This window comes from Aspergillus welwitschiae (assembly GCF_003344945.1).
Source record: "Aspergillus welwitschiae strain CBS 139.54b unplaced genomic scaffold BDQ94scaffold_9, whole genome shotgun sequence".
In the NCBI taxonomy this organism is placed as follows: domain Eukaryota; kingdom Fungi; phylum Ascomycota; class Eurotiomycetes; order Eurotiales; family Aspergillaceae; genus Aspergillus; species Aspergillus welwitschiae.
Window position 1 is genome coordinate 236,737 of NW_020798703.1, and position 20,832 is coordinate 257,568.

At 48.7% G+C, this 20,832-nt stretch overlaps 5 protein-coding genes and 1 non-coding gene across 6 annotated transcripts; 1 reads left to right on the top strand and 5 right to left on the bottom strand.

Annotated features, from left to right (window-relative positions):
* Positions 1-22: 22 nt before the first annotated feature.
* BDQ94DRAFT_128035 (cytochrome P450) lies at positions 23-2,358 on the bottom strand. The gene is made up of 3 exons (XM_026763898.1): positions 1,825-2,358; positions 924-1,750; positions 23-841 (listed from the first exon to the last, which is right to left on the bottom strand). Exons 1-3 carry the CDS (start codon positions 2,210-2,212, stop codon positions 332-334), a joined length of 1,725 nt encoding a protein of 574 aa, XP_026628440.1. The 5' UTR covers positions 2,213-2,358; the 3' UTR covers positions 23-331.
* Positions 2,359-6,904: 4,546 nt separating this feature from the next.
* BDQ94DRAFT_t98 lies at positions 6,905-7,019 on the top strand. Its single transcript has one exon. It is a non-coding gene; the product is annotated as a tRNA-Leu (tRNA).
* Positions 7,020-7,669: 650 nt separating this feature from the next.
* BDQ94DRAFT_186254 (glycoside hydrolase family 18 protein) lies at positions 7,670-11,952 on the bottom strand (the record flags this gene model as incomplete). Its single annotated transcript, XM_026775103.1, has 3 exons — positions 7,670-10,509; positions 10,562-11,787; positions 11,937-11,952. The coding sequence occupies 3 exons, from the start codon at positions 11,950-11,952 to the stop codon at positions 7,732-7,734; spliced, it is 4,020 nt and encodes a 1,339-aa protein (XP_026628441.1). The 3' UTR covers positions 7,670-7,731.
* Positions 11,953-12,651: 699 nt separating this feature from the next.
* BDQ94DRAFT_168441 (uncharacterized protein) lies at positions 12,652-13,403 on the bottom strand (the record flags this gene model as incomplete). Its single annotated transcript, XM_026771062.1, has 2 exons — positions 12,652-12,926; positions 13,019-13,403. The coding sequence occupies 2 exons, from the start codon at positions 13,401-13,403 to the stop codon at positions 12,652-12,654; spliced, it is 660 nt and encodes a 219-aa protein (XP_026628442.1).
* Positions 13,404-14,886: 1,483 nt separating this feature from the next.
* BDQ94DRAFT_186256 (Ser/Thr protein phosphatase family protein) lies at positions 14,887-16,929 on the bottom strand (the record flags this gene model as incomplete). The annotated part of the gene is made up of 2 exons (XM_026775104.1): positions 14,887-16,538; positions 16,608-16,929. The coding sequence occupies 2 exons, from the start codon at positions 16,927-16,929 to the stop codon at positions 14,887-14,889; spliced, it is 1,974 nt and encodes a 657-aa protein (XP_026628443.1).
* A 1,849-nt stretch (positions 16,930-18,778) lies between these two features.
* BDQ94DRAFT_128077 (alpha/beta hydrolase) lies at positions 18,779-20,136 on the bottom strand. Its single transcript, XM_026763899.1, has 2 exons — positions 19,897-20,136; positions 18,779-19,843 (listed from the first exon to the last, which is right to left on the bottom strand). The coding sequence occupies exon 2, from the start codon at positions 19,791-19,793 to the stop codon at positions 18,837-18,839; it is 957 nt and encodes a 318-aa protein (XP_026628444.1). The 5' UTR covers positions 19,794-19,843; positions 19,897-20,136; the 3' UTR covers positions 18,779-18,836.
* Between the last annotated feature and the right edge of the window lie 696 nt (positions 20,137-20,832).

The following is a 20,832-nucleotide window of genomic DNA, read 5'->3' on the forward strand; positions in this document are numbered from 1 at the left end:
GATTGTGGATTAGCGGACCTTGTCCCGGTGAGCAAATATTAGGATCTACTTTGAGAAAAATATATAATCACAGTCCTTGAAAACATTCTTGTAGGACACACCAGTCTGTCTTGGTGGTATTCATTTGGAGAAGACATTGAACTTCAAGCTCCTCAAGTGCTCAATTGTATCAGTCAAAATTTCCCCCATATATAATAATGTAATAACATACCCCATACAACATTACCTTGATATATGATACATTAGGGCCCGAAAATACCTGCAACAAAACCACACCGCAGCGATACAGTATAACATTTATCTTCAATTACACCACCCCCACAACTTTTACCTAGATAGGTGAAGTTTTGGCCACCCGAGAACACGCCAAACGCACCTGATCAGCGTTCGTCATGCGCAGGAGCAATTGCAAATCCACGTCTTGCGTGGTCGCCAAGACCCTCGCGCGTGTCTCCTTGGGGCTTTCGCCAGGGTTGGCAACTGGGTGCACCCGATGACTCCGGAGGAGAGCCGCCATGACAGCCACAAATTCAACTTGGGAAAACTTGTTCCCGGGGCAGTTTTGAGGTCCGTCCGACCATGGGAAATAAGTAGAGCGGGATGGGGTGATGATTGCCTCCGAGGCATCGCCAGAGGCAGATTTGGTTATCCAGCGGGACGGTTTCCATGTCAAGGGGTCCTCCCAATATTGGGGATGGATGTGCATGTCAAGAAGACTGGGGTGGACTCCAACGTGAGGAGGGATCATGATGTCTCTGTCGCCCAATCTGAGTGATTGGGGCTCGTCGTTGGTCCATTTCGGGAGGGATACAATTGGTGGGAAGAGGCGGAGGGTTTCAAGCTATGGAACGGGGGTTGATTGTTAGTGATCAATGAGAGAAGAGCAGGGGAAACAGAATTGAAATATGTGTGGGTAGAGATACCAAGACAGCGCGACAACGAAGCAGCCGTGGAAACAATTCACCGTAGTGTTCCTTGATATTGTCTTCATCAAGCCCGTCTAGCTCCTCAGCCACCCAGTCTTGAACTTCTGGATACGCGGCAAGTAGAAGCAAGCCAAAGCTCAAGGTATTGGCGGTTGTATCATGCCCTGCAAAGTTGATAACGAATATGTTCCCGAAAATCTCATCCACCGTCAGCCCTTTGGGTGGTGAGCCACTTGTCTTTGTTTTCCCCTCCTCATCCACCTTCTGCTTCAGGTCCATGGCGCGAACAAATGAAGTCATCAGGCCTCCGCTCCCCGAACTTCCGGTGTTCAATGCTTTGGTTTCTTCGTTCAGCATTTGGACCATATAGTTCTTGAAATCGGTGGCTGCTTTGCCAAGATGATGCCATGACTCGGGAGCAAAAGGCAGAGTGAGTAGTTTGCGAGGCATCACCATCAGGAGGATACAGTTATCCAGCACGGTCTGAAGCGCGTCGCGATATCCCTCTGATTCATCTTCCGAAGTGGCAGGGGATTCGGACTTCACTTTGTGATCTTTGGCACTCTGGAAAGGGAACGACTTGCGGAATCCCGTGGCGGCAAGGACGTTCAACGAGAGGGTCCGCGGATCCTTTGCAACACTAGGAATGTGACCATCCGCAGAAGAGTCCCAAACCTGCAGCATCTGGCGTGCCTGTTCCACACTCTCGTCCCATACAAAGGACATGGCGTTTTCGTTGAACGGCGTGGCTAGGACCTTTCGGTGCCGCGGCCAATCATTCCAGCTTGCTGTCGAGATGCATGGTCCGTACACCTCCAGTACCTCTAGATGCCGAACCGGGTTAGCAATTCCAGATCCAAATAGTTTCGCAATATTCAACATGGAAATCCGGACATACTGTACATTTGACTGGGTCGGATGAAGTCCGTACGCCGTTGGAAAATATCATGAATTGCATTTGGATCGGCGACATTGATGTAGATATCGCGAGGGGTGACCAGCGCCCACATGGGACCGTAGCGTTTATGAGACTCGCCGCGATCGGCAAAGTACCAGCCCCGGCGCGAGTAGCGACCGAAGCTGTAATTGCGCCAATTGATAGGGAGTTTGTTCAGCCAGGGCCAGATAATGGGTTCGAAGACCATCCAGAGGACATTTTGAGGGTCGATATAGAGGCGCACCAAGGGGATCCCCATGCTGGAAGCACGACGGTAGTTGATTTCCATCGTCACCATGCTCCATGCTAGGTAGGCGAGGGCGAGCAAGCCCAATGCTTCGAGAATCATGGTGATGGCCAGTAGAATAATGGACCAGAGCAGAGAGGAATTGAGAGGGGGGTTGAGGAAGGTACTGCTATCTGGGGTGTAGAGCGGAATTGAGTGGGGGGAGTTCTTTTGTCAAGGATGAAAAGTGAGTGGTGGATGGGAAGATCGGGGACGCGGATGAGAAAATTTGCGGAAGACAGGAAGGAAGACGAATGGATAGCTATGAAGGAGAGATGCCTTGCTCACATTCATCACATCCCATTGGCTCATGATGCACACAGCCTTGTCTACTACCTGCGTGAGGTGGTCATGAAACCTAACCCCCTGCAAGGATATGTGATGGTACCATTGGCCATGAGACGCTCCCCATCATTCCTAGTGTGGGAAAGGGAGACGCAGTGGAGGAATCATAAACGGAACAAACAAAGAAAAGGAACGGCCTCGAATCGTACAAGGTTGATACTGAGTCTTACGAGGTGCTTACTAGTGCTTACTCGACCCCTCATGAGCGGGTCTGGATTGGGCTGATTGATGGCCGACGCTAAAAGCGGGATTCCACCATCGATCAGGGTTGGTGGGGAGAGGTGCCACAGTCTCATGTCTGATGCCTGGGCCAACGCTTGTCATTCCGCCTGATATAGTTGAGTCCTAATATAAGGAACAATTGATGGGTATGCTCAGTCTGACTGTCCATAATAAACGCGATTCACTGTATCCGTGGGGAACGGGAAGTTGCTAGGATTCTGTCCCATCACTTGTGAAATGTACCAAAGATCGGGGCAGGAGCAGGAGGCTCTGCACTGCTTTTCTTATTACAGGTTTTCATCGTCTGGATTCCCTAGTTATTCACCATTACGTCGGCTTTCCTTAGCATTTTGTTCGACGTGTCAGCACGTTGCAGTAACCCAAAATATCAACTGGACCAGATACTTTTGCTTTCTTCTTTCTTTTATTTCTTTTATTTCTTTTATTTTCTTCCCTGCAATAATATTACTCAATATAATGGGGCCAAATACAACTCTAACATGTATACATGAGTCGCCATCCCTTGTTGATGACCAAACGGATGATGATGCATTAGGGGCAGTACAGTCCGGGAGCCATCGAAGACTAGCCGCTGCGATGCATAGCCTCAAGGCTGTTGCTCCTGCCCGTTACCGAATCTACAGTAGATTCCAGTATGATTCAGTACAATAAGATATCTCCTTAAGGCTTTCAGCCCCCGATTTCCTGCAGAAAGTGTGTGTGTGTGATCATGCAGCAATATTCAGCCTTTCTGCATGCACCTACTCAGCGTGTGGCATGACACACGTGCGTGTGTTGTCTTGAATATGCGGAGTGTCTACCGGTCAGATTCATTCCACGTTCGAAGGCTCAATTTACCCGAAGTCCATCCGCGCATGCTGTGTTGAGGTCGGTTCGCAGCCACAGAGAGTTTCGACATATGGAGAAAAACGCTTGAGTATGGCCACTCCTTCAGCGAGCCATTCTTGGTGTTATTTCTTCATTCCGCTAGCCGAAAAAGCCAGGCTTCTTCTCTATAGCAAAATCTTTATGCGCTTGACGAATGTAATTTCACCGAAACTGCTTAACCACTCTCCCTGAAGACTTCTAATTGCCCAGCTACAGAGCGAGACTATCGCCGACATGTTTTGACAGCACAAGATTAATGTGAGTTGATATGGTCGGTTCGTTGCTGCTCATTCGGGAAGGCTCTTGTAGTGTTAGAAGACAGTCTTTTCATGGGTAGGAAAGTTGGCGCGTAGCAGATATCAATACTCTCAGTTGAATTATAGAATCCCCAAAATGGTGCTACACTCACACTTGTTCTCGGTCGAAATTCGGGTAGAATGAAAGGGAGGATCCACGCGACAGGACACCGCGTGCTGGAGGGTAACGGGATCGAATGATGCAGCTATTGAGATACTACTCGCCAGTCAATTCGTTAGGTTGCAATGTGCAGCACAGTTATCTCGTTCAAGACTTGGCCATTGGCACTGCCGTCGTATGGAAGACGTGTACAAGCCGTTGGATTCAGAAAAAGGAGCAACTAGCCCTACTCCCGGAAGCCGTCATGAATGCGTAGACTTATTACAAACTCAGGACCTGTTTGAGGCCCTTCAGAGCGGCCTGGGAACCATCCAGATCCGACAATCAACTGGGCATTATCATCAGGCCCTGAAGTCATACACAATTTTGAGTCTTTCTGCATCTGGTGGTAAAATTCGACAATTCTCGCAATATCTTGAGCGCTGCTGCAATACATCACATATTCCAAGAGATGACATAACGCCATCGAGGTGTTGGCTCTTGCATCTTACAGCTACCCCCGCGCACTGACACGCATGGTGCAAATCGACAAATTCCGCATTACACATTATGACCAAGCCCCTTGTTCTTGCATACTTCACGGAGATAATTATGGAAGGTAAAACGGTAATTGCCACGAACTTCATGAAAGCATATTGTTCTAAACAACGGAGCTGAGCCTCCGAGCCTCCTAATAACCTGTGGGAGGAAGTAGTCTTGATCAAACGTCCATAGAGAGAACATGGTTCGGCAACCCTGGCCTCGATGTCGGGAGACGGAGAAGAACAAACGATTTTTGTCCTGTCACCTATGTCATGGTGACATTAACGAGGCGTCGTTGAGAAACAATGATGGCTGCATATTTGGTCTAATATGTGAGTGCTCTCGGTCGGGAAGGGGGGCGCAATCTCGATATAAGATGATGTGGCATAGTTTTGGTGGCTTAATGTAGAGATTACTAACGCCGGTGCTTTCGAAAACACAGTGTTTTGTGCCTCACAAGCTATCCTTGCAGCGCACGTTGGGCGCAAAACAGAAAACTGTGGCCACTGGGGACAATATCACTTCTCCGCCTCACATTCTGGTTACTACTTCATGCTGATATGACCCCTCGCACTCGCTGCTCATCATATAACGCTTCTGTTCCCTGCAGCCGGAATACATTTCTGCATTTCTACAAGTTTAACCTACGTGGCCACTATTAGGCTTCGCCACAGAAAAAAAAAGAGAAAGGATAGATGACCCAACGAGGACCGTCAATACGAAGGCCTTACATCTCTTATCAGAATTCTTAGAAAAGTAATTCACATAAATAGAAGTCCCATACTCCGTCTCCGGAGGTAACCCTCCCTGCGCCCATATATATTAATACTCAAAACACGACTGGAAATGTCATTAGGGTGGGTGCTGCGCGATCTAACGAGCAAGGATCCATCTATGACCGGCGCAAGCTACTATAATAATATTGGTCACTGAGTCACAACGACGGCTTCCGACTATTTCGCCGCCAGCCCTATGGTTCCCTAGAGGAGGAGGTGGTGCTGTGGCCGAGCCACCCCTTGCCGCCAACGCAGCAACCATAGCGTCTTCATCTTTGGCCTCTACGTGTGGATGACGATGCAGTGTCATGAGATAACAGCCTTGACGAGACTCTGTCTCGGGTAACCAAGAAAAGTCAATCTGTCACATATAAGTTCTTTTGATTTGGTGTTTAGGTTCATCTTTAGGACTGAGCTATGAATAACAAGTCATGAAGCCTGGGACTTCATGGAACCGAAGGTAAAGGCCCCAAGGCACGCCACTTTCCAGTCTTCAGCTGGATATGCCGCTAACATGGAGAAAACCATGAATGCTAACCCTCAACCTGGAAGCTCATATGTCATGGGGTGAAAGGAGACGATGATACATCTCGGCGGGCCACCTTCTCAACCGGCAGTTTTTCGTATTGGGGAATTTTCTGTGTCTATCGGCGTGGTCAGGATACGGGGAAATGGGACTCCTGGCACAGTTGTAGAACGGTCGGTGTCATTTCTTCTGAAGATGGAGACGTCCCGTGCACGGTAGGTACGAGCGATATGTTTGTTACCCTTCAACCCCATGAGGCTTTTGTTCATGTTGAGGAGCTCGAAATTGAACTGGGTCTACCGGAAGATGCTCGGATTGGGAGGTCCTGCGATACCGGTTCGAAGGATGCAAGCTGACCTGGTGTGACTGGGGAGTAAAGGAAGATCATATCAATACAATCGTCGATCCACCGGACAACAATGGACGGCCAGAGATGCTGATACCAACTTCCGATACACTGCAGCTTATGCTTATCGAGTGAGAGGAGCGATAATAAATAGTGAGCACTTCAATCAGTTCAGTGAGGCATCGATCAGTAGCGGCTTGGTCTAACGACACGTTCTTGTCCAACAGGTACCTTAGACACTGGCCGAATGCAGTGAGAAACAATATACCACCTAAATGAAGAGAGCAGCGAAAAAAATCAAGGGAACAGGGAAAAAAAAGAAAGGCGTAAAAACATACAACAGAAGGGATTCGCTGGTGGTCACCCACCCAACTACTAACCTCCCGGCGTGTGGCTTGAGTACGGCTGAGCGGACGGGAAGCCCTATTTTCCACACCCTGTGGTCGTATGTGCTTAAATTTAATTGTTACAGACACATAACGTCCCCTAGAAGTAATCAGGTCGTTATTTCTGGCTCCTGCTTTTATGGCTAGACTTGGTTGATGTAACTGTACAATATAGGCAGGAATATTAGGATGTCAAGGATTTACACCAGTAAAACTATTTGTGTAGGTTCTAAGGAATACGTTGAAATAAAGCCGGAATGAACTTCCCCAGCTAATTTATACATTCTAAAAGTAATTCGGACACCAAACGACTGAATAAAATCTCAAGGCAAGATGGCCGAGTTGGTCCAAGGCGTCAGGTTAAGGTCCACCTTAATAACCCAGCTTCCACAAGCTTCCTGATCATCGTAAGATGGCGTGGGTTCGAATCCCACTCTTGTCATACTTTTTGGCGGTGGCACTGAATTGAGGACAGGGTTCGATTAAACCTTGCCATCCTTTTGACTCTACTTATAATAGAAGAGCTCTCCTTCTTTCCTGCCTATGGGCTGGATTTTTAGATAATCAATATTGTTTGCTTTGTCTGCAATCCGTAGAAGCATGACGGCACCTTCCGAGAAATACCCAGCACAATAAGCCCCTGCGTGTATCTAGAACAGTACATGGTCACTCTCTGTCACTAATTTGTGCTCTTCCCGGCGGTCCTTTGCAGGGCCAGTACTCTGCGAAATCGTCGGTGCTTATTCTGGTGCTTAATTGGCTTTTCGGGCAGCCACCTGATTGGACTAGGGCGCTGATGTCGGGTGGTCTGGTGGTGTAGGCGATGGGTCCGATGGGCAGATGAGTCTGTGGTTCCAGGTTCAGTTCTTTGCTATAAACATATACAGCTGGGGATATATCTTCCGAATCATATAGCCACGGAGGTCTTCTATGAGCGGGATGTCTCGCTATTCCTTCGCCCTTTTAATATCGGTTGATCATAATTTTCTTTGACTGTCCGCTTGATGACGATGACGTACCGTCTGTATTTAAATATATGGTAAACATATAGACCTACTGATCTAGGCTGAAAAGTCGAAAAAGATAGTTGGTATAGATTCTGCCATGGCCGGAACCGCGATGACACTGAGAGAAAGGGTTTACACACACACATCCTACATTCCACACTTCAAAGCCTTCCAGGTCTTCGTGTCAAGATCCTTTTCGCTGTAATTATGGCAACCTTCAGAGGTAGTATATGCATCCTCATCTCCATTATCATTGCAGGAGTCATTGTCGAACGCAGTACATTCAGCACCTGTCCCCGACAGTTGCCATGAAAGGGGCTCGGTTAGTGAGCTCTCATCACACGAGGTGTACGTGTCGCTGCCGCTTGAGTACCACCGACATGACGCGCTGGTTGTGTCGGTTGAACTGAGGTCACTTATAACGAGACACTTGTCGCTTGTAGTGTCTTGGTTGTGACCTTCTACGATGTAGTGGTCACCAGCACAATCCTTCTCTGCATAAATGGTTATGGTCCAGGTTGCCGTTGGAGTAGCTGTTGCGGTTGTGACAGCTGTTGTTGTAGGTGTCAGCCCGGCCCATGACGACCAACTGGACAGGTACGTGGCAGGATAGTCTGTCTCTAGTGGCCAGGTCGTGATGGTAACCATCACTGTAGGGTCTGCATCATAGTCCTCATCATCAACGGCGGCGCAAACCCCTTCGCTTGGGCTCCATTTCAGCTCATCATCGAGTGTAGTATTCGAATCCGCAACACCCGTTCCATTGGGGTAGACCGTAAACATTTCGGGAATGTACATTGGAATGCTGACTTTCTTGGGAGCCGCTGGTGCCAATGGGAGATATGGATATTCACCCAACGTGCTCCACACGTACTTAGCAAGTGCGTATAAGGCGAGGCTATCGGCGTTTTGGATTGTGTAGGCACTCGGGACGCCACTAACCCTACCCAGCGCTTTGCAAGGCACCGGCCCATATGTATCGTACCATTCCATCTCGTTCTTCTCATTCTTATAGCCGATTTTCAGGTCGCTGATGTGAAGATTTCTCCCATATTCGCCTGCCTTTGAGACCCAGTCAATATGGAGGAGCTCATGCAACCATACTCTGGCTTGGTTGTTATAGTAAGTCATCATGTTGCCGGCTATACGCTCCGCATAATTGTCCATATCAGCGTATACCATAACCTCATCCAATGTATGCGTACCGAAATACCTGGGGCAAAAGTTGATGTACGCGACTTGGTATTTTGCATCTTTCTGCCCAGTATACGCTATTGTCAGAGAGGCGGCTTCACACGGGCATTGATATTTTGGGTCATCGCAGCGAATAGCGATTCTCCAGTCAAACCAGGACGGGAGCCAGCCCGGCTGGATGGTAGCAAGGTTCATAAAGATTTCTTTGAAGTTGTCCCGTAACTTTCGGTTGGAGTAAGCGAGGCCGAGGAAGTCAATGGCATCCAATCCAGTGAAATCAATATCATCATCTTTTACCAACTTGTACATATAGTTCATTATCTTCCATGACTGTTGCCATCCGGAGTATATTTGGGTACGCTGCGCAGGTGAACATCCGTCGAACCCAATAAGTTTTGTGTAGAGGACACTGAGATTGTAGGTGTTGAAATTGGAAATGTCGTAATTGCTGAGAGAGAGTGCGGCTGTAAATTCCTCTTCGACGACGGTAAAGTTGAGGTTGGATTCGGCCTCTTCGACCCCTTCGACAAAGTTGGTCAAATCCAATGCCCACTCTACTACGCCACCAAAACCATAGCTAGAGTATCGATCTATGCGAGACGCCTTTGTGTCTTGTGTCATGTAGGCCACCCATGAGTTGTCGCCGTATGTCATCATGTCACTGTCACTGCTGCTATCATGCCATGTCGTGGCGGAACGACGAGCGAGGCTGGAATGATTTAGTCGTTCCAATTCAGCCTGAGAGATATAACCAGCTGTCACAGTGCATTCTCCAGGAGTGGCCGTAGAGTCGGGTCCCGTAAAGAGACACTCAGGCCCTGTGCAGCTGGGGTCAACCATGCCAAAGCTGCGGCCATAGCTTGCAATACCGACCGCCACCTTATGGGCAGGGACACCAGCTTTGGTAATCATAGCAAGTGCATATTCGGTTTCTGTTAAGTTGACGTGAGAGCGAAGACAATTTCCTGTCGGGCATCCCGGGTTCACATAAGAGTTGTTGTAATCCCACTGTCCATGCAAGTCATATGTCATATAGACGATGTAATCCAACACCTCAGACATGTTCGCAATGGGAAATCCTCTGAGGTACCAATATGAAGCGGGTGCTGCCATGGAGATAGTCTTATTTGAGGGAAGCAGGCCACGGAGTGTCTGCAGGAAGCTCAGGTAATTTGGGCCATCTGTAGGACTTCCGGGAGGAAGTCCCGGAATATCTGGGGCGTCGGGATACTCCCAGTCAAAGTCCACACCATCCAAATTGTAATCATTGACAAAAGAGACCACATTCTGGGCAAAGGTGAGTCTGTTAGCATCGGTGACGCCTTGTCGGAAAATAGGGTATGAACCCAAGCTAGTAGAGAACGACCAGCCACCGAACGAAAGAATACGCTTGAATGACCGCAGTGCAGCAAACGCTTTGAATTGGTCTTCAGAGCCAGATATATCGACGTTGAAGTCGCTTGTAATCTCCCCGAATGCATAATGCACGTGGGAATATGCGGACGGAAGCTGACTGGCGTTCATGGCAAGACACGAACGGTTCACGCCGTACGCCTCGAAATAGCCCACTCTGAGCCCATTGCTCACCACAGTATCGTTGTTTACAATTGCGGTGCCGCAGTTGGAAATGCAGCCATTGGTGTTATTCGCCGCAGTGCCAGGCGCCCCGGTGGTCGATTCAGACGCCGTGCAGAATTCTGGAGTGATACCACACTGGCCCCATATATCGCACTTTGCATTGGTTAGTAGAGACATAGCAGAGTGGAAGATAGGGGACACTAACGCATGCATTCAGGGGACATGGGTTCAAGCCGCTGATGTCGGACCAGTTGCTGGGACGGGTTGTGCCATTTACTTGAGGCCCACACTCAGCATTCGAGACCACAGCGGGCATGGGAGGTGCACCAGAGCTCAAGCAAATGACAGACCCAAGCTGTAGGTTCCTACAGCCCATCCATCCCCAGGTGTCCGTGTTATAGTCTTCGATTTCATCCGTGGTTATGTAGTATTTACTAGCAAGCAGAGCACAATTGTCTCCACTGGCCACTGTATAACTGTAGCACAAGCCATCTGAAGTTGGCTGAGGAGATAAGTCGGGCTTAGAACCCTCAGAGCAACAGATAATTTCGCCAGGGGCTAATGTTGAACAGAGACTTGAACTAGGGTTGTAGTCCGATAGCTCGGCTGCCGTAATGCCACACTTGGAAGCCAACGAAGCGCAAGAATCTCCGGAAGCGACGATAACATAAGAGCAGGCGTCGTCACGGCTTTCGATGGGTTGAATAGAATGGTTAGGGGTGGTAATAGATGTTGACCTCTCCAACACAGTTGTGTTACTGGCATAGACATGATCATATTCAGAGACACACGAGGCCTTTGCCCATGCTTGGACGGCTGTGTGAACCAGCCTATAGTCACCTGTGGTGCTGACAATCATGCCTAGTGTATGAGCCCTATCATACTCAGAGCCACAGACCTGTATTGCTACCGCCTCTTGTAGGTAGGGCCCCTGCAGCTGTTTGGATATGTGTGTGGAAAGCGTGCGGCTTGCGGAAACGCTGTCGATGAGGCCGCCTATGTACACACCAATGAGAACCTCGCCATGAGTAGCGAAGATGATGGTTTCCATTGTTGAATCGCATGAAAATGCATTTATGGCATAATTGTGTATTGCCTCAAGCGCTAGGGAGAGCGAAGGGGATGCTTCAACGGACGTGGTCGTGTTCCAGGAAGCCAGTTGCAAGCTAACTGAGGTGTTTGTACCGGTAGTACACTCTGACAATGCATGGCTAACATTGACGGGGCTCTCGAAGGTGCAGGCTCGGATGCTGGTTTGCGCCCCAAATTCATTGAAGACATTGAGGTTGAAGAGGATAGCCTCGTTGCATCGCTCAAGGCGGTCCCACGAATGATATGAAGTCCAGTGATTAGGGGATGCACTGGATGCTGCACAGAGCTGAGGGCACGGATGAATCTGGGAGTCAAATGGGGAGGCAAGCGCTAGGGCGCCTATAGTGACGAAAGAGAGGGGAAGGAATGACTTCATGCTGGGCATGCTGTTGACCTCCATGTAGCCGGCTCCCTCTCCAAGCTATATAGTCTCTATTCCAGTTCCATGCATATAAATTTTATTTTGAAAACCAGCAAAGGGTTCATACCAAAGTAGTAAGACATTTTAGTGGCCTGAATGATTGGTAGACCGAAAAACACCACTAGCCGACAGGGTATATGTCTTTTTGTCTAGTAGCAGTTCTTTCAAGGATCATATTTGACAGTAGCCAATACACTTTCTAGTTAACGGTTGCACTAACCCAGTCTTCTGGCTCCTGCACTGTATTTCCATTCTAGTGCAGCAGGCCCGGTCTACAGCCCACTAATGTCCGCTACTGGACCTTTACTGACCCCCATCTGCCTCGCAGATACAATCCTTTCATTTCCGATCCTCGCCAACCTGCATATCAGACCCCTGAAATGAATGTAACCCTGTGTGATGCGCCATTTTCCTCTTCGCCGACATGATCAGGCCCGAGAGGCTTCGGTGGTTCCCGTTTACGCCGACAATATGGCGGTTGTACTGCTACGAACTAGACCAAAAGGTTTGTATCCGGTTGGTTAGTGGTGCATCTCTGTCCACCAACAATTTAGGCCACTGCAAGGTCAGGCCCATCGTATGATACTGTCATGTAAATTCTTAAGGCTTCACTAGTAAACCAATAGGTCACGGCCATATGCCCGTCGCCCGCTACCTATACCCCCTTAATCCACCTCATGTATAGCTGATGGACGAAGTCTAACACAACACCTTGAATAGCTATACTGACAGACGACTCCATTGACGCTACCGTCCGATCCATAGACCTCATGGAATTGAGCTTATTCAAGGTCAAGATATGGGCAGTTGCTCGGTTCTTCGTAGAAGATGCCGCCCAATCGTTTGATTATTTCACAGCGTTCCTCCATGTTGTTCGCGTTGTAGATTATACCAGTACCCAAATCTATAGCACGGCCATATGTGGTATTCAATACCCAGACACCACCTTCCGCCGGCCAGCCGACGCAAATATACGGATCTGTATCCTCACGCTCGCTAACCATTAGTTCAAACAGATCGTAGTTCGTCTCCACCCATCTCGCACCAAGGCGTCGCACTATGGAGTGACCAGATATATTAGCCTAACACTTCAAATTTTATTTTCCCCTCCTTTTTTCCTGCTGTGGGGCAAAGGCGGGATAGACTAACTGCGATCACAATGTGCCTCCTCTTTGGCCTGCCAGTCCGGGTCTGACTTGGATGGTCGTTCGGTGCTCCTGAATCGGTCCAGCCCGAGGAAATCCAGTTCTACCCCGAGGCAATCATGAAGGACGTACAGGCCCCCTTTCGAGGGAAACCCATAAACTGTAACCCCTGGGCCAGATCCATGTGAAGCCCAGAAGCGCCGCTCGGGTGCGGGGCTCACACAATCGATCCAGTCGCTAGGATATTCTGATGATGGCGCTGGCGTTGTTGCCGGCGCTCGACGCATCTCGGTTATTCCGCGTTGCGGCCGAAGGCGCGTGCCGGCAAAGTAGAGGTAAAGAACCGAAATGACAAAACAGGGAACTAGGACCGCAAGGAAAGTCCGCATTGTAGTGGGGTTAAGGCTAGTAGAGAAAATTAATGTGATGAGCTGAGGTCCTTGAGATGTCAATAGGCGGCCGTCGGACACGCGGAACTTAAAGCTTGGAGAGGCTGACCCTGATCAGAGCGGAAGGAGCGGCCGGAGCCGTGGATGAAGTGGGGAGGCCAGTGAGATGCGCATTGGCCAGGTTTCAACATGATCACTATTAGGCTGAAGCGTTAATTAATCAAGTGTCGCGGAAGACCTGCCTTGTGGCCGGGAACACATCGGTTCGATCCGCCCGTCAACAAAGGGTTCCGTTTCCCACCTCGGATGTACACTAGTAGACACAGCCCACAGATCACGGTTCCTGCTTCTTCCGTAGTGTCACCACCGACCCTGCAGCTGCCTATCTAGTATTAGTATTCTGCTGACGAGAAATACAACTCGCCAGTTTCAAATGAAGCCTTGAAAATTAAACGGACCCACCCCTCCATCTTTCATGTCAGGGATAATTATTATGTGGTTCCCCTGAGAGGGTACTATCTACGTTCATATCTAGTCCACTTAGCCCGAGAACTGTCTTTGGTGATTGGCCTCGAAGCAATAGAATTGACTCCGCTGATAGCCGGTGCTCAATATCAATCCCTGTCGTTCACTTCCTATCCCCCTCCCTTCATAAGTAACATCCTGGTCGACTTGTTTCCTATGACCAGCTAATGCAAGCTATCTCGAGGAATCCGCTTCACACCACAAAACAGCCCCATAGTTCAAATTAGTTGACATTATCGCACCCAAAGTCATAGACTCTTCCATGTGACCGGATGGTTCATTTGTATTAGCTGCATGATGTGCTAATACAATTTGCGTTTTCCAAGAGTGTACGAGAAGGTATGGACAAGGTCATAGCTGTAGCAGATCCAGAGCTATAGCATATGCGATATAGTTTGTAGTGGTCGTGATACCTCTGTAGGCCACCCAACCAAAGAGCCAAAACCGGTCGAATTGGAATTCTACGCATAGCACAGAACAGAAGCACTGTCAAAGACTAGATTAGGTGCTACAATGGAACAGCTTCCCCTCATCAACAGCTCAGAACCCTAGGTCAGCTGACGGATCTAGTAGCTAGTGTGAACATGCACTCTCATAGTCAGCTAGGCCGTTTATAACTAAAGTACCTTTCAGCTGTTTGAAAAGTGAAGAGACTCATATGATTCTCTTCTCGACCCCCGTGCGCTTTAGCACTAGCATCCAGCTTATCAATAGAACAAAACTTTTTGATTGTATAACATCTGGCCGCATTGTAGGGAATGTTATAATGCCTGGCCGATGTAGCGCAGTTAGGACGACACGACAAACCTCAACGCGGAAAAATATCTCACAGGAAAGCGTAAGTATACGCACAAAGGTATATTACTTATCTCCCCACTAAATAGACTCCACAAATCCAGTCATTGCTGCAATCCTGTCACATAATCCAAGCTATACTGCCATCCGCTCGCCCACTCACTCATGGTCCGATCTCGCAAGATTCCTCCTCGGCCCAGATCGTCTTCGCGTAGACCTGCAAGAAATCCCTCGTCGTAAACGACGGATCCATGTAATCCTTCACGTCCGTGTCGCTGCGGTTGAGGATTTGCAAAATATTTTTCTGCATGTCAAGTGTGAACACCACATCCACTGTCTCGGTTTCATTCTCGTCAATGTCGCCCTTGACTTGCAAATAATACGGATGCTTATAATCTTCCTGGCGTTTTATGTGCAGGGTGTCATCGCCACAGTTCACAGTGGTGGCAAAACAGTCCCCAAAGTCATCCTTTGTCACATGTCCAGGGTTGAGGTTATCCAGGTCTCTTGGATGATCGGTAAGCACGTTCTGCTGAGACAAGTCCTCAGATGGACTGGTAGCGAAACGAAGACCGTTGATGCTACAGTCTTCCTTCGGCTCCTTGTAATCGCAAATAGAATTCTTTTTAACGTTCAGCTCGCATTCAAGTGTCTTTGCGTCCTGGTAGGGAACATCCGCAAGGTACAGGAAAGCATCTGCATAGGAGCTAACAGTGAAGGCGTCTCCAACAGTGAAATTGCCCTGGTATAAATCATAACGAATTCCGTAGGTGTTGAAAATAATCAATCTGGGAGAATTGTTCCGATTGACAGTTGCATTCAATGCAGATCTCACTAACGTATAGATGTTATCCGGACAGTTGTAAGGGCTCGACGCAATATAGTATGATTGGGGAGCGCAGCCAAGCTCTGTAGTTAAATTCCATTCCCCCCGAGCGCCCTCGATATCCTTTGTGACATTCTGTCCGGTAGGCGTATCAAAGCTAGCAGGGACGTCAGGGCCAGTTGCTCCTAAAGCATGGTACGCGAACGTTTGGCGGTTGAAATCGAGGTAACGACGGTCAAGGCGAACTGTTTTCTCCGTGGTTGAAGACGTCGTCGGGCTGTGCGGTGTGCATGTCCTTGTGGGCATGGGGACATCCGTCATAGTTTTGGATCCGTTCCAGGTGTCTGACGGCGCCACATCACTGAGAGCAAGCCATCCCACAGTGTCAGAGTATCGGCCGGACTCAAGGCCAGACGATCCACTGTCATAGCATGTGAAGTTGCGCACGTGTGAATGGCCACCTAAGATTTGAAGAGGAATCTCGGGCTTGTTTTGCCGGAACCAGTCCTTCATGCAGATCAATGGGTTCTGGTCACCCTGGTATTGGGTTTTTATCTTGCAGCCCTGGCCGATATCGGCATGTCCAATAAGCAGATAGAGATCGACAGTCTGGTTCATTGCATCTTTGAACCACTCCTGTTCTATTATGTCTTCATATCCCTGGACATGGACGGTTGCAGGAGCCTTGAAGTCTTGAAGGGTGAACCCAAATGCCATGATCCGCAACCCATGCTTTGTAGTGATATACCTGTATTTCTCACCGATGGATATATTTTTATCATCCCTTTCCACAAGGACATTGCTGGTTAGATAACGTTCGGTATAGTAGTCCGCTATATCCCATTGTATCCGTTCAGTAACACTTGCATTATAGAGATCGTTGTTACCAATGGTAAGTAGGTCATAGTCCAAATAGCGGAAAATTGGATTAGATACCTGGCCTTCGGGTTCTGAGACATCACGGAGGCCATTGCCAGTTACGATGTCGCCTGGAGAGGTTGGGTTAGTAGACTAACACACTATTGCAAAATGATCAAGACCAGCATGGAAGGAAGTACCGGTATCCACAACGAGAAGATCGACGCCAAGTCGATCAGCCTTGTCACGCATATGCGTCACAAAGGAAATCAGATCACCCCAATCAGCACCATAATTGACCTCATTCAAATGGCCTTCAAGCCATCCATGTACATCGGTGGTATGGATAAAATTCAGCTCACCCCAAGGAAGAGGTCTAGTGGGCCAGTGTGTCGTGTTGTGGGAATCGGGTTGCATCCGAGGGGCTATCTTTGGGGACTTCGACCGATCGGAATCTCTACCCTGTGCAAAGGCAATTGTAAGGGTAAGTGCCGCCGTCCATACAATGGCTGAGAAGGCCATGATGGGTTATCTAGGATGCTCAGGATGCACCGAGGAACTGGAGGGCTCGCTGAACCGACCGGGTGGAGCGTGGCTCGACGCAGGTGAAGCCAATGGACAGACTTTGCTGGAGGATTCTTTCACCAGCAGGTGAACTTACTTTCCACTTTGACGCCGGCACTTCACGCTTTTTAATCCTGCTGGGAAGGCAACCATTGCTGGGAGGTGCCAGATGGACGTGTCATAGCCGACATTCGATGTTACATTCAATACGACATTCCATTGGCACGACCAACAACTGATTGGCTGCATTGGAGAGTCAAGAACGTTTCTGTCAATGAAAGCTATAGTTCCATTCCGCAAGCTGTCAGAATTCTGTACAAATCCCACAAGCTTCCGTGGATGCTCCACCTGGGCGTGGCAAGCTCAGCTCCCGCGAAGCTTAACTCATGAGCTCTGAGCGGTTCAGCTCCACAACACCAGGCCGAATCTACCGCTCCACCTGGCTTGGAATGTAGGGAGGGAACAGACAGCCGTTCGGCATGCCCCATTTTTTCAGTGTGAAAAGACAAAGCTCAAAGTAGAAATGACGATCCATATTCTATCGGTAAAGCATTGTCGGTAACGATATCTCCAAATTTGGTAATAGGCATTGGGAGGGCAAGTGAAGGCCGTTGCAGCAGCATGGAACACCGACATATTTCTAGTTGCGATCGGATATTAGTGAAAGGGAGGATAAAGTAAGCCGTACAATAAAGAACATGGCTATTTCCATTTGAGCCGGAATCCTCGATCGAAGAGCAATTTGACTTAATATGATCCTGATGGCCACTAAGAACCACACCCCTCTGTCACGGGAGGAGACAGTACATAGAATAACAATTGTTTTCAAGTCATTGGCAACGAAGAGATAAATGGTGTAAAGACGGTAAGCAGCTAGACCAAGTATCTGTGTCTATTATCTAAAGAAAATGTTGAGAGGAAAAGATAATTGATACCGCTGCTTGGGGAGAAGTGATTTCAGTGCGTTTCAATAATACAAGCGGTGGCGAGATAATTAGTACTGGTAAGAGGATTGATTCTCATCACGTACTCGTTCAGTATTGACACCCCTGTCCCCTTGCCACAGCCTGGCCCACTTCCTTTACAATATCAAGCCAGAGAAGAGTAAATGATGGCCTTTCACATAATAATGCAAGGGCACGCACTATCCTCCTGTGTATCTCCATTCTCTATTCTCTCCTGTAGCCTTCTTTCTTCTTCCTGTGCTCTTTCCCCAATGGCAACCCAGAATTCAGTATCATTTCTCCCCGCAGTTTCTCTCCTAGAATCTTCTATGAGGTTTACTCTTCGTTCTGCCTCAAGGTACGACCTATTGTGTTGCAGAATGCCGAGTATCGTCTGCCCAACGTCAAGGTGTAGATTTCGGAGCAATCTTCGGCCGACAACTAGCTCATCCGCGCTCGTCCCGGCATTGCTTTCTGGCGTCGAATCGGCCAGCGCGATCTCGAGCACATTGATTTTATGCAACAACCGCGACTGATCCTCATGAAGAGATATAGCAATCTCTTGCTCAAGTTCCATAACGCGTCGCTCGTTGGCCTGAGCTTTCTCGGCATTCTCTACAATTGTTTCTTTTCTCGGAAGGAAAAAGCTGAGCAACCAAATCAGGGCAAAGGCATCGACAAGGCCAAGTATCTGCAATACAATAGGCCACATGAACAGATGTTGAGACATCACCGTTGAGCCGGTTGATATCTTCTTGGCGACGATACAGCTGTCCATCCCGCTCTGAGCCTTGTGCTATAATGTTGTGACATGCTTGTGCATCTACGATAGACTCCGAAAGTGGAATAGGAGATGTTTCTTCCGATTCTGATGTTTTCGTTCAATAAATAACCCGAGACTAGAATTCTCGATATCTGGCTTCAGGCCCCCTCCGAGCACCGCCTCACCCAGTCCGCAATCTTGGGTCCAACTTCGTCTCCTGGCAAGCCGATAGACAATGCATAGCTGACATGATTATGACCAGAAAACACCTCAAACCGAGGAAGGTGACGGTGACGCTCAGCAAAGAGCCTTACAAAGTCCAGATTTCCTTGCACACACTCCTCGAAATCCCATTCGGCTAGCATCAAGAAGAGCTCGGGTGTCGGCACAGCAACCACATCTGCATCTTCAACGGGCGGCAAAGCGTGAAAGATGCCATATGCCGATCGGGAATGAATAATAGCGTGATCAGTCGTTGCATAGTACTGTTCCATGCTCTCGCGCCGACCCTTCTTGGATAGATCATACTTCAACGCTGCGCTCAAGAGCAACACGCCGCGCACCAAACTCTGCCCTTCATCCGTCTTCAATCTTCCCGAGTAAAGTGACATGGCTAGATGGCCTCCACCGGCGCTTTGACCGAGCGCGAAGATGGCGTTTCGGCTGCCTCCATACTGGTGCACATTGCGATGTAGCCACGAGAGCGCAGAGGCGATATCTTCCTGTCCATCGGGGAATCGAGCCTCTGGCAGTAGACGATAGGTCCCTAAGACGCCGACCATACCCTTTGATGCAAAGAACCGGCCGATATTTGCGTGCATGTGCGGAGTGATAGTGTTGTCCCCTAGTTTGAATGCACCGCCGTGAAAGTAGACGACAACCGGGAGAGTAGCGTTCGTTGAGGTAGCATCTGCCGGCCAGAACACATCCAGGCGATGCCGTGGATCTGGGCCGTATTTCACATTATTTTCGAATTGAATTGAAGGATTTGGATTGGCGGACTCAAGAGACGCGTGACGGGCTTCGAAAAAGTCCTGGCAAGCTGAATTCACTGATCCATCCCACTGGCTTTTGAAACCAAGAATGAACTGTTGAATTTCGGGCGCTAAGGGCATACTGGTCCAAATCTGTGGTGTACAGGGAATGTTGCCGCCTTCCAGGGAATCTTGAAAAGTTGGTTAGATCCTCAAAGACAAGCGGGGTAGAGAGACCTCGCACAAGTATTTGTAAACAAAGACAGGTATCGGGTCTCAGGATAGGATCGGTGGTGACAGCATTAAACACTAACAGACAAGTGACGTGAAATGAGGTGAAAAGAGGCGGGCTTGGGGAATGCCCAGCCCCGCATTCAGGCCAAACAAACTGCAAAGGAAGAGCCAATGAAAACTAGTAGTGCGTAATATCGAACGTATCATGAGTGCAAGTTAATGTGACTGGCCTAACATAACTCACTGCGTATTAAATCACCGTGAGCAATTATCGTGTGTTCAATGTTCACGGATCTTGCCTGCACTGGATCGGGAGAGTCTTGCAATGATTAGTCAATCCATTACACCCCAGTTCACATAGTTATAAGAGCCGCATCTTCACGCCGTCTGGTTACAGACATCATCCATCAAGTCAATCATCCAGTTCGAAATTTCTAAGTCATTGTCAGCCATTATGTTCCATACTAAAAGACACTCTTTTAATTCAAAACCCCATTCTGCGACCCATATCTAATTATCTGCCTTTTCATAAGAAGCATACAGTGCGACAAGACCGAAATGTCTAGCAAATTGCGCCAGAAATGGCATACATTCCTTGGCCTCCCCTGCCAATGTAACATCTCCTGGCATAAGAGCCGCCTGATCGAAGAACTTTCGGAGCGGCGCAAGGCAACTACACTCCTGACAGGGCTAAGCGAGATTTCGTACATTATATTCACATTATGCCGCGCCAAACACGACGAATTCCATATCCCTTCTCGCCCCCAGTGGTCGCATACGTATGACGCAATAGCAAGTATATACATACTGGGCAAATTCACATTGCGATCGTGGTTTTCTCGTGTGGTGGCGTATTATGCTGGAAAGGACGATTGGAGGGCCGCCGTTAAGGAAGTGGTGAATCCAAGGAAAGGGGCGAAATTGGATGAAGTCGCGGACAGATATG

Excerpts from the sequence above, each read along its gene's own strand:
- BDQ94DRAFT_128077 (XM_026763899.1), bottom strand. The coding sequence starts at position 19,793 with ATGCCCTTAGCGCCCGAAATTCAACAGTTCATTCTTGGTTTCAAAAGC.
- BDQ94DRAFT_128035 (XM_026763898.1), bottom strand. The coding sequence starts at position 2,212 with ATGATTCTCGAAGCATTGGGCTTGCTCGCCCTCGCCTACCTAGCATGG. Across the intron at positions 1,751-1,824 it reads CCGACCCAGTCAAATGTACA|AGGTACTGGAGGTGTACGGA; the intron begins GTATGTCCGGAT and ends TTCGGCATCTAG. Across the intron at positions 842-923 it reads TTCGTTGTCGCGCTGTCTTG|CTTGAAACCCTCCGCCTCTT; the intron begins GTATCTCTACCC and ends CCCGTTCCATAG.